Source organism: Mustela nivalis (assembly GCF_964662115.1).
Source record: "Mustela nivalis genome assembly, chromosome: 5".
In the NCBI taxonomy this organism is placed as follows: domain Eukaryota; kingdom Metazoa; phylum Chordata; class Mammalia; order Carnivora; family Mustelidae; genus Mustela; species Mustela nivalis.
Genome location: NC_139024.1, coordinates 143,169,503 through 143,186,236, shown reverse-complemented (window position 1 = coordinate 143,186,236; position 16,734 = coordinate 143,169,503). Strand labels below are relative to the sequence as shown.

General features: G+C 40.8%; 1 protein-coding gene and 1 long non-coding RNA gene across 5 annotated transcripts in view; one reads left to right on the top strand and one right to left on the bottom strand.

Annotated features, from left to right (window-relative positions):
* Nucleotides 1-386: 386 nt before the first annotated feature.
* On the bottom strand, nt 387-13,809 carry LOC309864566. The gene is made up of 4 exons (XR_014311613.1): nt 13,787-13,809; nt 10,526-10,749; nt 3,249-3,409; nt 387-598 (listed from the first exon to the last, which is right to left on the bottom strand). It is a non-coding gene; the product is annotated as an uncharacterized lncRNA (long non-coding RNA).
* Nucleotides 13,810-13,897: 88 nt separating this feature from the next.
* The window catches only part of ADTRP (androgen dependent TFPI regulating protein), a 61,672-nt gene continuing 58,835 nt past the window's right edge, over nt 13,898-16,734 (top strand). For 2 of the 4 annotated variants that reach the window (XR_014311610.1, XM_082730192.1), the window contains exons 1-2: nt 13,898-14,024; nt 14,685-14,893. Coding sequence is in view for 2 of the 4 variants with exons in the window: in XM_082730192.1 (XP_082586318.1) it covers nt 14,741-14,893 (153 nt within the window). In the remaining 2 variants the exon portion in view is untranslated. Of the gene's footprint in view, nt 14,025-14,565; nt 14,894-16,734 lie in introns of all 4 variants that reach the window. The other 2 variants (XR_014311611.1, XM_082730191.1) reach the window with 1 other exon arrangement.

The following is a 16,734-nucleotide window of genomic DNA, read 5'->3' as shown; positions in this document are numbered from 1 at the left end:
AGCAATTTAGATAATGGCTTTTATTTTTTTCAAATAACCTTTTAATTTTGGAATTATTTTCCATTAATGGAATAGTTGCAAAGAAAGTATATGGAACCTCCAGATGATAGTGTGTTTCTGATTCAGACAGCAATGACTTTAAATCCCAGGTCTGCTATTTGTTATTGTGTCCTTAAACAAATTATTTAACCATCCATTTACTTAGATGTGACTTCTTGAATTATAAAATGGTACAATAGTAATTGTTTTAGAAGTCTGTAGGAAAGAAAAAAAATGATAGATATGTGAAATGCTTTGTACACGCTTGGGCTATTGATCTGCTTAATAAACAATTGGCACTTACTATTATTTATATGGATGATATATTTGTTTTAAGAAATTAATGAAAATCATACATTGCAATAACTTTAAATGGCCGGTGTCTAACAATTACAGTTTTAGTTCTTCAAGGGATAGATTCCATTTCCTTCCTTATCTTTCTCCTCTTCTTAAGCAGTTGAAGGAACTCTTAGCTCTAACTTCCACCCAGGCTCAGTTCCCATCACGTCAAATGGACTCACCATCTTCTTGTCCCCCACGGTCAGCAAGCTCTTTCCACCTAAAGAAATGGAGGGAAGAGAGAATGGATATGCCCATTGCCTTAGCAGTTCAGACTGCTTAAAAGGTGGCTAAGGGTCAACAAACGTCTATTTTTCACAGTTCTGGAGCTGGAAGTCCAAGCTCAAGTTGTCAGCAGATACAGTGTCTGATGAGAGCTCACTTCCTGGTCTGCAAAAGACGATCCTCTCATTGTCTCTTTACATGGCAGAGAGCAGAGAAAGGAAACAAACTCTCTCCATTCTCTTCTTATAAGAGCTCCAGTACCATCACGAGGGCTCTACCCTCATGACCTAATTACCTTTCAAACGCTCCCATCTGCAGATAACATCACCTTGGGGACTGGGGTTTCAATAGGTGAATTTTGACATTGAGTCCGTAACACCCATCCAGGATGAGAGGCTGGAAGAGTTTTGAACATTCTTTTGTGGTCTGTTCAATGGGAGCTCACTGAGGGGCCTCACAGAACACCGTCTCAGGAACTTTGGGCATAGATACAGGACTCCTTTTTCTGTGGGCCTGGCCCATGATCCATTACTCTGTTTCCCAGTGTCGCCCTGCTGAGCTAGGAATGAAGTGGAAGGGAAGAAAAACTAGAAGACCAAGCAGTGTCTCCTGTGAACTCTGAGATGCTGAGGGCAATTTCTCTACCTCACAAACACAGAGAACTCTTAGGACTCCCCTGGACTTCTTTGTGGTCCATTAGGGTCATGCATGTTTACCTTCATTATTAACCAACAGTTACTCCTACTATCTCATTTCTTTAGAAGAAAATACTTTTATCTAGGTATTATTTGGGCTATACATTCAAAATCGGTTTTCTCAAGCTTCAAAATTTCATGAAGGGCAGTCATACTTCAATTGTCTCCGTATTTCTCTCTGCTACTAGAAGAGATGTCTTGCGCAGGAGCGATGCTAGTGTTCTCTGTTATCATTCCAATTTTAGTATATGTGCTGTTGAAGGGAGCACTAGAAGACATTTCTGATGATCACTTAGCACCCACCTTGATTACCCTTGATTAAAACAAAGACACCAGCTCAACACTGAGGATTTGCTTTTCCTCCTACCCTTCCTTTCTTATGTGAACCTGCCCCCTCACACCCCCAGCACAGGCTCGCTCTATTTCTCTGTTTCTTTCTTAAAGACATATGTAGTGATAATTCACCAACATCGGCCTTTTGGTCAATTTCAGTTGCTCTTTTCAATTCCTAACAAACTTAGCAGAGGCATTGGGAAATTATGGGTCATTACAGTCTGAATGGAAATCCCCAGGTCAAGTGTAGTAACTTTTCTTCAGTTTAAAAGCTAATGTTGCCCTTAAGGCAATTCTAAAATATGTCTGAAAGTTGTTCCCATCAATGTTTTTTGGAAAGAATTTGGGCTTCTTCCAATGGAGAGCCTGTTGATAGATTAGGTACCTCTACTGTGACATTCATCAAAGATACTGCAAACATACTTCCTAGTGGTGAGGTACTTATGGTCCAGATGGCCATTTTTGATCAGGTGGTGGCTGTGAGGATAGACATTTTCCAAGCACTTTCTATGATAAGACATAATGCTTATGGAGTACTTACTACTCTATAGGCTCTATCCTTAGCACTTCACAGGTACTATTTCATTTGTCCTGTATGGCAACACCACAAATTGCGCACTATTATTATCCCTATCTTACAGTTGAAGAAACTGAGACACAGAAGGTTTCATTGACTTGCTCACAGGCACACAGGTGGGAAAAAGTGAAACCAGGATTTGAAGTTGGGCACACTGACCTTGGAACTCACACTCTTGACGACTGTGTGAAAATATTATGCCTCATTATTTTGGAGGCAATACTTCTTTAAAGATTTTATTTATTTATTTGACAGAGAGAAATCACAAGTAGATGGAGAGGCAGGCAGAGAGAGAGAGAGAGGGAAGCAGGCTCCCTGCTGAGCAGAGAGCCCGATGCGGGACTCGATCTCAGGACCCTGAGATCATGACCTGAGCCGAAGGCAGCGGCTTAACCCACTGAGCTACCCAGGCGCCCCAGCAATGCTTCTTTAGAAGCCAACATTGACAACCTCACCAGAATAACAGAAAGCAATTTGAGAGCCATGGAAATCATCCAGCAGCTTACAGACATTTCCTCTGTCACCCTCTTTCTTGTAACATCCTCACAATGATGTCACTGATGGCAGACAACAGAACATGAACAGTGCCAGGACTGAGGGCTGGATTTTTCTACTTGGCCCTTGATCCCAAGGCTTCTAGACCCAGTACATTCTCTCTGTACTTTGAGCCAGTCTTTACCTTCAAGCTTACAACCAAACTGATAGAACCAGAGTTGCTCATACTAATGCCACTAAAGAGCCAAAGAACTATGTAAAAACTCTTTTTAAGTTACTATTATGGTGGGGGAGGATGTCATCAGGCCTTTAGTGAAGTAATCATTGTTACCAAAAACAGGGGGAAAAAGTCAGCCTCCCAGCACTTTAAGTAAATTCATTGGCAAGGAGGCCTCGTGGTTTGAGGACAGCCTTAAAGACAAGTGGTTATGCTTAATTTATTCCCTATTAGGCCTTTTCCAAATCCTTTAACAAGATTGCCTCTGACTCTTGGAAGGTTGGACAGAGAAGGGGAGTAGGCAGAATATCATGGACAAAGTTCTTACCTCTTTGAAGACCAGTATACAAAGGGTTGGTGCCAGAGTTGAGTGCCAGAGAGAGACATTTCCTCCAATCAGCTGAGAATGAGCTGTACTTCTGTCTCCAGGAGCTCATAGTCTCTAAAACATTCTTATTCGGAATAGGCCATATTTCAAAGAAATCTACCCTTAAAGGTAAGAGAGAGAGGCTAATTTTATTCTGTATTGACGTGTGATTTATTTTGGATACCAAGACATACTGGATTCACTTTTAGTAGCCCCAAATGCCACGAACATTCTGGGGAATGGTAGAAATTGCTTAGTGATCATAGAAGCACCTCCATCAACCAGATAATGTGAAATAGTTTGGGCTGAATAAATAATATGTAGTAACTCAGACTTGCTTGGTACAAAAAGGCCAACAGATTTGACCTTAAACTTCAGTTATTTGGTAAACAAGTATCCTGTGAGGTTTCATTTAATTTTCATACAGTTTGAAGATGGCATTTCTGTTCAGAGGGCAGCTGAGTAAATGATTAGTCAAAACAACTCTTTTTGGCCAAAGGAGTCAACTCTGCAATAAACAATCTGGCAGCTTTTTCTTTTCTTTTTCTTTCTTTTTTTCTTCTTTTCCTTTTTTAAGTTAAGGGGATTTTTTAAAGCATAACAACCTTTTCCTCACTTTTATGAAACACTGCCCTATGTTTGCCAGCAGAAAATCAAAAACTTTCAACATGTCATGTGATGTCATCTCAGCAACGTAGAAATAAGAAGAAAACCAACTAACAAGCAAAAAGGATGTATCTGATAACAATCTTTGGCAGCATGTCTTAAAGCAGAAAATATAAATATGCCTTCATATATATGTAATGCTAAGAGGATTTCACCTTGAAACTTCATAGCTGTAATTTCATAATAAAGACCACTTGTTTGTTTGGGGCTAGATTAGCCTTTGAACTGAGTTATACAAGAAATCAAATCTTGTTTCATTATAGGAGGCATTGTCAGTACCCACCCTCAGTCTAAGTTTGAGCAGAGGCAGTAAGAAGCAAATTAAGCTTCCTCCTTGTCCCAGGCCAGAGGAGTTAGGCCACACAAACACAGATGGATCCTAAAGTTCTCCCATGAGGGTTTGGGGGACAATATATCCTCCCTTTCCCACAGGATCATGGTCTGTCCCACACTGGGGTTGAATTCTGGCTCGGGGTGATATTCTTCCCAAGTGACTTATGAAAATGTCTGGAGATATTTTTGGTTAACCTACTAGGAGCTCCAGTGGCACCAAATGAACAAAGCACATCAGAGAGGCTTTATAATGTCTCAGGAAATTAAGTAATCATTGGAACCATAGCCTACAAAAGTTAAACCGGGATCTGAGTGCCAAACCTAAACAGGTGACTGATTGCTAAAATAAAAGGCTTAAATAAGACTTAGAGACTCTTAAGATAGTAATCAAAATGTCTAAGATATAAGGAAAATCACCTGCCACACCAAGAGCCAGGAAAAGCACAACTTGAATGAAGGAAGGTAATCAAGTGACACCAACACAGAAATGAAACAGATACTGGAACTATCTGACAAAGATCCTAAGGAGTTATTGTAAAATTGCTTTAATGAACAACTACAAATTCTCCTGAAACAAATGAAAAATAGAAAATATCAACAAATAAATAGAAATTATTATAAAGAATCAAGTTGCAATTGTACCACTGAAAGATACACTAGCAGAAATTAAAAAACAAAACAACACAACTCACTGGTTGGGTTCGATAATAGACCGGAGATAACAAAGGATAGAACCAATGAACTTCAGGACCAATTAATAGAATTTATTCAATATGAAGAACAGAAAATAGACAGGAAAAAATATAAACAGAGCCTCAGGGAACTGAGGGACAATAACAAAATCCCAAAATTCATGTCATTGGAGTCCCAGAAGGAGAATGAAAAAAGAGTTGAAATAAAAGAGTATTCAAAAAAAATAGCAACTGAAAATTTCTCAAGTTTGTAGACATTTACAAAACTGAACAATCTCCAAAAATGATAAGCCCAAAAACATCCATACCACAACATATCATAATTACACTTCTAAAGATTAGAGATAAGGTCATCAAAGCAACTAGAGAGAAACAACCCATCAACCATAAGAGAACACAAATCCAAATAAAAATAGATTTCTCATCTGAAACCATGAAGGTCAGAGGAAAGTTGCACATTTTTCAATTGCTGAAAGACAAAACTGCCAATGGTAAATTCTGTATCTTACAAAAGTCTTCAGGAACGAAAGGGGAATTTGCAGATGAAGGAAAACTTAAGGAGTCTTATGGCTCACATGCTTGTTTTAGAAAAATGTCTGAAGGAAATACAGTTGACCATTGAAAAACGTCAGTTTGAACTTCCCAGATCAACTTAAATGTGGATTTTTTTTTCTTTTTAAAAGTTGACAGCAAAAGCCAGGAAGTGTTTATTTACAGCTGTGTACCTGAGTCTCCACAAGATCAGATCAAAAGGTGACTGGGCAAAGGCCCCACCTGCTGCCCCCTGAGTACTCAGGGAGGCCTACTAAAGCTGTCAGTAGCCCCTGGGGGTCTAGGGACCAGGCAGATCTACAGGTTTCCCTCTGTGCCAACAGGGTGGTTGGATCTAGTGCTGGGGACTGGCAAAAGGCTATGCTGACAAAGGAACAGCCCAGAAGGCAAGGACCCCATTATGTAGGGAGTGTGAGCCCTTGATCCTTCATGCACTAGTCTCTGGAAGCTCTTCAAGGGGTGCTGGGAGCTTCAAGTCCCTGCTGGGCTGCCATGGGTCCCTCCCCAGTTGGTGTCCTGGCTCTGAGGCCTCCTGGAAGCTCAGGCACTCACTGGTGGCTATGACTGCCAATGGCTGTAGGCTAGTGGTATACTTCTCGGTAGATGGGACAACTGTACTGTACCTCCAGACTTTTATTGCCACCAGTGGACCCCAAAACAGCTCATGCTGCTGAGCTGAAGCCAGCAAGCAGAGGAACATAGCCTTTGTGGGCCAGGCCCACCACCACTGGTGCCCCTTGGCTAGACCAGCTTACCTATACACAGAATTTTTTCAATAAATATATGGTTAGTACTATAAATGCATTTTCCCTTCCTTATGACTTACTTTTTTTTTAAGATTTTGTTTATTTATTTGACAGACAGACATCACAAGTAGGCAGAGAGGCAGGCAGAGAGAGAGGGGGAAGCAGGCTCCCTGCTGAGCAGAGAGCCCAATGTGGGGCTCGATCCCAGGGCCCTGAGATCATGACCTGAGCTGAAGGCAGAGGCTTTAACCCACTAGCCACCCATGTGCCTCCTTTTATGACTTTCTTAAAAACATTTTTTCCTCTAGCTTGCTTTGTCGTAAGAGCACCATATATAATACATATACATAATACTTGTTAGTTGACAGTTATGTTGTTGATAAATCTTCCAGTCAATAGTAGGTTATTAGTAGTTAAGGTTTTGGAGCATCAAATACTACATGCAGACTGTGTGGGGATTGGTACTCCTAACCACATTGTTCAAGGGTCAGCTGTAATTCAAATTGAAAGAAGATGATAAAAGAAGGAAATCTGAAGCATTGGAAAGGATGAAAGACCTGTGTAAAGGGCAAAAATACGGTATATACAGTAGAATAACTCTTCTCACAAGCTTTGTAAATAATATTTAATGAGTAGAACAAAAATTACACCACCATCTGATGCTCAAGACTGTAATATTCAGAAGTGGTAAAAGTAAAGGGACTAAAGTAGAAGCAAGGAGTCCACACTTTGTTTGATACGATAAAATGCTAATGCCAATAGGCTCTAGTAAGTCACATATGTATATTACCATGCCCAAAGCAATGAATAAGAACATTTTACAAACAGATACACTCAAACTACTATAATTCAATCAAGATAGAATACTTAAAAATATTGAGTTAATAAATTAGAAGACAAGAAAGGAAGAGCAGAGGTATAGGAAATAGAGGAGACAAAGAATAACAAATAATTAGGGCGCCTGGGTGGCTCAGTGGGTTAATCCTCTGCCTTTGGCTCAGGTCATGATCTCAGGGTCCTGGGATAGAGCCCTGCATTGGGCTCTCTTCTCAGCAGGGAGCCTGCTTCCTCCTCTCTCTGCCTGCCTCTCTGCCTACTTGTGATCTCTCTCTCTCTGTCAAATAAATAAATAAAATCTTTTAAAAAAATAACAAATAATTATATGATAGACAGCTATCTTAAATGTAAATGATCTAAATATACCAATTAAAGGGCAGAGATTGAAAAAAACAAACATTCACTTTAATTTCAACAAAATATGTGATCAGCAATAAAAAGATTTTAAAAAATATGTGCTACATAAGCATCAATTTAAAAAAGAGAGAATAGTAATATTAATATGAGATGAAGGTAAATTTTATCTGAGCAAAGAAACTTACTAGAAGCAAAGAAAGACATTACATAATGATAAAAGGATTAATCACCAGGAAGACGTAGCAATCCTTAAAATGTATGTACCAAACAAGAGTCTCAATGCATACAACAAAACCTGATTGAGCTGAAAAAAGAAATACACAAATCCATAATTATTGTTGAGGATGTCAACATCCCCTTTCAGCAAATGGTATAATTATTAGATAGAAAATCAGCAAATCAAAGTGCAGTTTATATATCTGACTATACATGACTCGTACATATTTCTATCCAGACTGCCAAAACAAGATAACCAGAGTTTAACTGCTGATCTTCTTATGGTGAATTTCCCAGAGGAGCAGAAATTCACATGAGAATTTCAAAAGATTGAAACTAGAATGTGCCAACTGGTCAGCACTGAATATGTTTCTCAATTGGGCCAATTAATTCAGGATGTAAAAATCTGTTGGAAATATCTGCGTTCTCTTATGAAAAACTTAAGCATGTCTGATTAATGTGATATTTGCAAAAAAAAAAAAAAAAAAAAGCAAGCGATGAAATTTGACATGGAAGCTGAAAAGGGCATTTCTAGGAAGAAGTTTGTCTTTAATAACTTCACCAGACCTCACATAATCAAGTGACATACAAGCTAATTCAAGCAAGAAAAATTCACCTGAAAATTCTAGAACTTGGGGACAAAATGAAACAATTCAAGAAACAGTAAGAGATCCCTGTCCTAATCAAGAGCCTTGTATTCTCGTCACTTGTGTTCTTTTTATTCTTGTCACTGCTCCCCCATCACTGCTCTGTGATTTGGAGTAAGTCCCTTAACCTCTCTGAGCTTTGTTTCGCCTCTGAAAAACGAAGAGGTTGAATTAACTGACCTCAAACGGTTCTTTCCTGCTCTGAAATTTTACAACGTGTCGATTTCGTGCTGGTAAACAGGAAGAGTTCTTTGGCTTGTTGACTGAAAATGGATCTTCAAAAAACTACCAATGGAGAACTTTTCTCCTCTGAGTGAATCTGAGAAGAGCAGCACAGAACACTGCATGCCACCATGAAAACCAGCCCTGAGAGCAAAGAGAAAGGCAGGTTTGAATGAGGTTTCCCAGCACAATAGGCAAAGCTGGTGGGCCAGGAAAATTCTCGTAGACAAAGAAGATAGATTCCTCTGCCTTTCAGAGTTGGCTTGATTTGGTAGCTGGAAACCCACACATGCTCTCACTAAAGAGACTTCAGAAGGGGCCTTCAATGAATGTTCTAGTTTTTAAAAAAACAGGGTAGTCACAGTGACCTCTGAGAGAAGCAAATGTTCTGAGGTGTGGCATAAATAATCCAATGGGTGCAACGCTTCATTCACTCATAGCTTCACATACAGCAAATGGACAAAGGCTCCTAGGGATGCAAAATCTACTGAAAATAAGAGCCTATTTTCCCTGCCCCTTGGCTCCAACTGGACATCACACACACACATTTAATTATTTCTAGAATCACTTAGACCTTTACCAGCATCTGGAATTTACCTACATGCATGAATAGTTCTGAGGTCCCAGAGGTATTATTAGACTCCCCTGGAGGAGCTCACAGTCTAGTTGGCTACACCAGTTAGGGATCCAGCAGGAAAAGATTGCCCACTCAGAGGGGAATTTAATGATGGGACTATTTACTGAAGCGTGGGCAAAGTTAAGGGAGCCTATAACGTGTGTGGAGGTATTCTGGTTCTAAAGACTTTGTTTATTTATTTTTGAGAGGGAGAGGGGAAGGAGCAGGGGTGGGGCAGAGGGAGAAGCAGACTCCCCACTGAGCAGAGAGCCCAATACAGGACTCCATCCCATATAACTTCAAGAAGACTTTAGAAGGCTTTATCTACCTCAACTCTAACCTCAAGAATTCTGAGCGCTGACATCCTGATTTCCTTCACACCACTGTGCTACCTGTACTGAACAGCACAAAGCATCTTCCAACACCTTGTGCTCTAGTTGGCTCCATTGTATGTATGGGAGTTGGTGTATATCTATGGATTTTGGGCTTCCCTCCAGTGCCTTCAGGGGCTAGCCTTGGTCAATTATTCCCTTAGCTCAGTAGATGTCCTGGCTTCAGGAAGCAAGACAATCACCCGCTCTAGGTACCCCAAGTTCCATTTCATACTTGAGGTAACTAATGCCCCAATGAAGCATTGGCTGACCAGCCCAAGGTCACCAGTAAGCTTGAGCCCAGGTTAAGCCCCTGCTTTTTGTACCTCCTCATTTTGCGACTGGCCTGGGGATGGGTTACAGTCTCTACTGGACAAAACCATTGTCCAGGCTGGTGGCCATGGCTACTTTGCTTAGAGAGATCACATTAATCCTTATCTTCTACTACGTAGCATCTGGAGTTTCCAGTGATTCACTCAAGGCATTTACCTTGAAGTCAATCTTCTGTATATTTAGAATGACAGAAAATGTGCAAGATCATTGAAGTTCCATTAGTAGGTTATGCATACCTCTATACCTCTATTATAGTACTTATCATGCTATAATTTTTTTTGTTTAGATTTCTGTCTCTGCCACTTGACTGTGAGTTGCTCCAGGGCCTGGGCTATATCTTACTCATCTTAGTGTTCCATCTCCTCCCAAGAAATCAGCAGCTGAACACTTTAAACATAGTTAAGTTTTTCATGGGTGAGCTGGCTTTATAGTAAGGCTCAGTAGGCAAGTATGCATGATATACACATATTTGTCTATTCAACAGACATTGATTAAGTTTTTACTATGTATCCAGCACTATGCTAAGCTCTAAGAACCCAAAAACACCATCTCTGAACCCAGAGAGATAACAGTTCATAAAAGATATTAATTTCTAATTGCTATGGACTAAATGTTTTATTTCTCCAAAATGTGTATGGTGAAATACTAACCCTTAAAGTGATGGGATTAGAGGGTGGAATCCTAAGTCAGTGATTGGACCAGAAGGGCGGAGTCCTCATGAATGGAATCATTGGCCTTACAAGGGAGTCCTCAGAGGATGATCATCCCTTTCCACAGGTGAAGACATAGCAAGAAGATGACGTCAATGAACCAGGAAGCTCTCATCAGACAGAGTCTGCTGGCACCTTGATCTTGGACTTCCCAGACTCCAGAACTGTGAGAAATAAGTTTTTGTCACTTATAAGCTACCTTGTCTACGGTATTTTTGTCATAGCACCCTGAATGGACTAAAACAGTAATAATCATCATGCAATTTTCAGAGATGTATGGGGTATTAAGGAACTAAAGGGGGATATTTAATATGGCTTAGTTGAGAAGATGTTCAGGGAAGAGTTCCTAGAGAACTGCTGAGCTGCATTTTGGAGGATGGTTATGAAATATCCAGCCAAAGACACATTCAGAGGAGGTGGTAGGAGCAAAGCACTTGCATGTAACCCAGCCAAGTGTGGTCAAGGAAATCAAATATGAAACCAGATGAGGCTGGAGAAAGTACCAAAGCCAGATGGGTATTTGTTTATAAAAAGTTATAAAACTTGGATGCTGTCCTGTAGGTGATATTGATGCAGTAAAGGGATTAAGCCAGGGAGGAATATGTTAAAATTGGCTTTTTGGATAGACTCATCTCCTGACCTAGGGGAGAATGGAGTTGGGGATAAGACTAGAATCTGGAAAACTGGTTAGAAGACAGTAGCATCTGGGAAGAGATTGGGAAGATCTTGAACGAGGGCAGTAGACAGAATGGAAAGAAGAAGACTGACTTGAGTTTGATTTGGGAGATGAAGTTTGCAGGACTTGGGCAGTGAGGGAGGCAGAGGAGGGAAAGGAGATTCCCAGGTTGGACAATGGGGCCATCTCCCCCAAGAGAAACAAAAGTTCAGATTTGGGGCAAAGTAGTGCATGCATTTTAGACATCTTGAGTTTGAGGTGCATCTGAGTCATTCAGGAAATATGCAACAAGTACTCGAGACATGTTGGAAGCTTTGTGGGGATGGGGAGGGCTGAGAATACAGATTTAAAATTTGTGGCTATAGACTGGAAAGTTGTGGCAGAAACCATGATAGTGGGCAGCATCACTTGGGTGAGTATGTAGGGAGATGGACGGAGGGCTGGAGCAGCTCCCTGGGAAATAGAACACATAAGGAATGGGCAGAGAAAGAGGGGCTCACAAAAAAGATTGGGAAGGACAGTTGGAGTTTCTTGGGAGTGTTGAGAGGACACAGCTCTGCTCAGAGGTGGTTTCCTAAGGCCAGCTTCCCTGACCTCAGACCACTGCAAGTCTCACGCTGTTTTTCTCCACAGAAGCTAACATAATTATAAATTAACACCTGATTTTATTATTATTTAATGTCCATATTCCTTACTAGAATAGAAACTCCATCAGGGCAAGCATTAGAGCTCTCTTATTCCCCAGGGAATCCACAAAGCCTAGTAAATACCCGGCAATTAGCAGCTGTTCGATAAGTATTTGTGAAATTAAAGATTGATGTTCTAAATTCCCAGAAGATAGTTTCAAAGAATGTTACTTTTAATAGTCAAATTATCTGTTCCATTTGAAATGTGAAATGTGCTTATTTTATATTTTTAGTATTTCCCATGGAAAAAAAAGTGTGTATTTCTGTCAGTTTTTTATTAAGTTAGGGAATAATTCTCTTCTCCTCCTGGAAATGACATGAGGCCTCCAAATACTTGCCGAGTGGAGAAAGGCAGGAAAATAGCAGATTCAGTACATATCAGTTAATAATATAATGTAGCTAAGTGGTGACACTGTCTTTATTCTCCAAAGCTCCACCTGGTCTCAGAGCAGGAAACAGATGGTTAAAGTGTTTCATGGAAATTTATCTGGTTATTCAACCACAGATACAATTTATGATGTGAACATGGTCACAAGGTAGAATTTCCTTTAGACATTTCTGTGAAAATTTTTATAAGAAAATATATAGAATTTAAAAATTACATATTTTCTCTATATAAATCCTGATAGATGGTAGATAGGTAAAGTTATCATTCATTAAAAAAGCTAACAGTTGGATTCCAATATCAAACATTGAACAACATATACATAAATTTAAATAACTGTATATATCTATATTTATATTTATATTTGAAGCAGGGAGGGGCAGAGGAAGATGATGAGAAAGAATCTTTTAAGTAGGCTTCACACCTAGCACAGAGCCTGATGTGGGGCTCAATCTCATGTCCTGAGATCATGACCTGACTCAAAATCAAGAGTCAGAGACTTCACTTACATCACCCAGGTGTCCCAACTGTATTGATATTTATCAAAGTCTTCATCTATGGCCATTGAGGTTAATGCAGGGAAAAAATCCAGGTGTTCAGGGACCAGCTTCCAGGTTGGATATACATGTTCCAGAGACTTGGGTCTTTGTTTCCCTCTCTTTTCTCACTTTTGCCTCAAATCCTTACCCTATCTGCAGACGACTTAGGCTTGAGATTTTTTCTATAAAAGGATAAAACCCCTAAATCTATAATGATGTGTACGACGAAAACACCCCAGGAGGCATAGCACAATAACTTATATGTGCACCAAGTTTCAAAACAGATCTGATCCTTTCCTGTGGGACTTTTCCCTTGGGAGAAAGAGAGGCCTAAAAGAGGTTCAGCCACAGGTGGAGACACTTTGCAGAGGCTGCCTGAGGGTATGCAGTGCAAACATTCCTTTGTTGTGGTCAGGCACGCTGGGCAGAGGACAGACTGCCGCTCTGCCTCTTGCTACTTTTTGCACATCCTCTTAGCAGCCCCATCTGAAAATGAGGTTCATAGTAGTGAGGTTCAGAACAGGGCTTCCCTCAAACTGGTGTTGAGAGTGTTAAATGAGCTAGTATGGGTAAAGCACTTGGAGTAAGGCCTGTTACACAATAAACATGGTCAAAGCATGAGCTGCTCTATTTGCAGTTTTAACGGAGACCATGGAATTGTGCACAGAGTTTTATGTCACCATTTGTCAGGTCATCCTTTCCCTTGGGAACACTTTCAATGAAGACCCTCTAGTGCTGGTTCAGGTTTGCTCTCCCCACCTCACCTCCCTGCCACCATATACCATATATTATTCTTGATGACTCTTAGGAGGTGGGTTTGGTTTGGTTTTGCCCTTCATGTGTAGCCTGCAGTTCTTTCTCCCAGGACATTTTAGCCCTGATTAAACCATTGAACAGCACCAGCTCCAGACTTACATAACAGCATTGGGAGCCTTTCCTGTAGGGATTTGCTCAGAACCCTCAGAGTCAGTTGCCCAGGGAAACAAGCTGGTGATGTCACAAGGTAATCACACTTCTAGTGCTCTCTCAGGTGCCTTCTGCTGAGCCTGAGCAGGGCCCAGTTCTGCAAATTCTGCCCAGCCTAAGAACATTCTCATCCTCTCTAAGGCAATGCAGAGACCCCCCACTCTTTCCCAGCAATGTCTAAACTCAGGTATGTTGGGGTCATGGCACAGAAACACCCTTGTAAATGATCTGGGGCAGCCCTGGGTAACCTTTGGTTCTCTAGGGCATAGATACAAAACTTAAAAAAAAAAAAAAATGCCTTGGGGCCTCTCCTTGGAGGAGCAGTTTGCTGCAGATTTTATAGGGCCCTAGAGACCTCAGGAGCAAGATTAGAATATCCTTTCCCTTTCTCCTGACCTCCCTCTGTGCCATAAACATGCCCATAATCTCTCCCATCTCCTCAACCTGATCCTCATCTCTCAAGAAGTATTATTCCAACTTCCTTGTTCTGCCCAGATAAAAAGAAAAGAACGGAGGATATGGCCCTGACAGTATTGATTAGGGTTTTTTGGTGTTTCACAATAAGGTCCCTTAACCCTCACCCCAGCCAAACAGTGCAAAGTGCAGATCTTGCCTTTCCCCCTGCTCCTCTTCCAAGCCTAAGCATTGAAACTTCTGTAAATCTGGGGATTACTTATCATTATCTAAATAAAAGCATCTAAAAGCCAGCAATAATCCCATCTCCCAAGTTTATCAGGGAAGGAGCCTATGAGAGAAGCCAAATTCAGCCTTGCTGGAACTCCCAGTCCCAGAGGGGTGTGGTTTACAGCTCTCGGGCATGCCTTATGACTTCGGCTGTGACCCACAGACGGACACCAGAGGAAAGCTACCTGAGTCATCACGGCTCCCTGGTCAGAGCTAGCCATGACGAGGATTTGTACCTGCGTATACCACTTCCTTGTTTTGAGCTGGTATATTTTTCTCAATTATTACATCTCACAACAAGGAGGAGACCAGCGGAAATCCAAAGTCTTTCTCAATGGCGGACAGTGGAAGTACTTGACATTCCTAAATCTGGTAAGTCCATATGACCATACCAGGAAGCAAGCTGTTTGTCCTATAGAGTACCGGTGTTTTTACATGTATTACCCTTGAGTTTTATTAAATACAAAATTCTATTCTTTGTATTCCTTCTTCATTGTCTGTGCTTTTTGACTTTCTTTTTGACTTGACAATCTGCTCTGAGAAACCCAGCTCAGAAGTTATCAGTAGCTGTATTTTGTGCTAATTGTTAAACACTCTTTTGAAAAGAATCATATCTTGGAGTTCTTCTTGGATGAGCTCAAATGGAAAGACTAAATTAATAGTTTCACTGTGGGACTGACTACCAACACAAGCAGGATTTTGAACTTTGCTTGGGGAAATCTGTGAGGGAAGACAGAGTGGCGTATGTTGCGTGGGAAGCACAATTTCCAATGGGGGAATGATGCCATTTTCCAGCACATACTAACAGATTTATCTAAGAAAAGCAAACACATTTTGCCATGTTCAGATCCCACTTCAATTTTTTATAGGCTCAGGCTCCATTGTAAAGGATGGATCACTCAGCCAAATGGCAAATACACATTTTTAACAATTCACCAACCAATCCTATGACTCGATTCCTCCTTGTCTCTCTAGCCCAGCTGACCACATTCTGATGAATGAAGTGTGAATGAATGAGAGAAAGACAGGTTTTTAAAAAATGTTTTGGGAGTATGTAAAAATATTAGTTAAAAACTAAAAATAGTCCATCCTTTGGGGATGCTAATTACTGTTTCAGATTTTTTTTAACTAAAATGTAGGGTGCTGTAAAAACCTGTGATTTCAGGAACCGGGCAAAATATTCCAGTCCTTGGGATTCACAATCCTAAGAGAAGTTATGCATGGTCAGAAAAAGTGATATTCCAAAGGGCTACTGAGAGGAAATGCAGAAGTTTCAAATCCAAGGGGCCTGGACATTCTCTTCCTGTCTGGCTACTTGCTGGCTTTTGATTTTGACTTGAAAGTTTCCAGCCCTGGCCTCTCTTGTGTACTTGAAATTATCAAGGTGACTCTTTTTAATCATAGGATTTTTTGAAACAAACACACAAATAGAAAACCACAAAGAAATAGTTTTGTGGAGCAGGATAATCTAGTGAAAACCTCAGCTTTGAGTTATCTATTGGCTTTATATTAAAAATAGTCAACAAAAGACAGGGGTGTCTGCAGCCAGGGTTGATGGTGGAATCGAATCCAAATTCTGGTATGGACGTCCCACCTCACAGTAAGCATGGCTGAGAACATACTTCTCACCTACTCCCACGAACCATCTCCCTGACTTCTTCATTCTCAGTTCCATGCCCCGGAGCCCTCATATTTCCAAGAATGGAAAAAGCCACTTATCTTGTGGAAGACACTCTTCTAGTATTAATACCCTTTTCACTTCCCTGATGAAATCAGCCACCAGATCCTATGTTTTTCCTTCTTCCCCAATCTTACTATCCCTGTAATTACAGGCTCTTATTAATTTGTACCTAGGTGACAAGATTATCTCTTCATTGCCCTCTTATTAGCAAGCAATCCATGCATCTACCTCTCCGATTTCCGATTCATCTTCCCAAAGCACTGGTTTTGGTTGGGTTTTGTTATAACCGTCATGAGCCTGCTTACACAAGGTGGTTCTGCCCCTCAAGAAATCACAGTGGCTCCCTCCTACTTTATGGATCCAACTGTGAACTCCTGACTGAAGAGCTCACCAGCCGACTCAGCCTTCAGGTCCCCTTCTCCCCAGAAGAGCTGGTCTCTTCTCCAGGAAGGCCTGTGTCTTCTCCAGCGTTGGTCCCTAGGCTTCTTGCCATCACCTTTCTCACACCATCTTTGGATGAAAAGCCTATCCA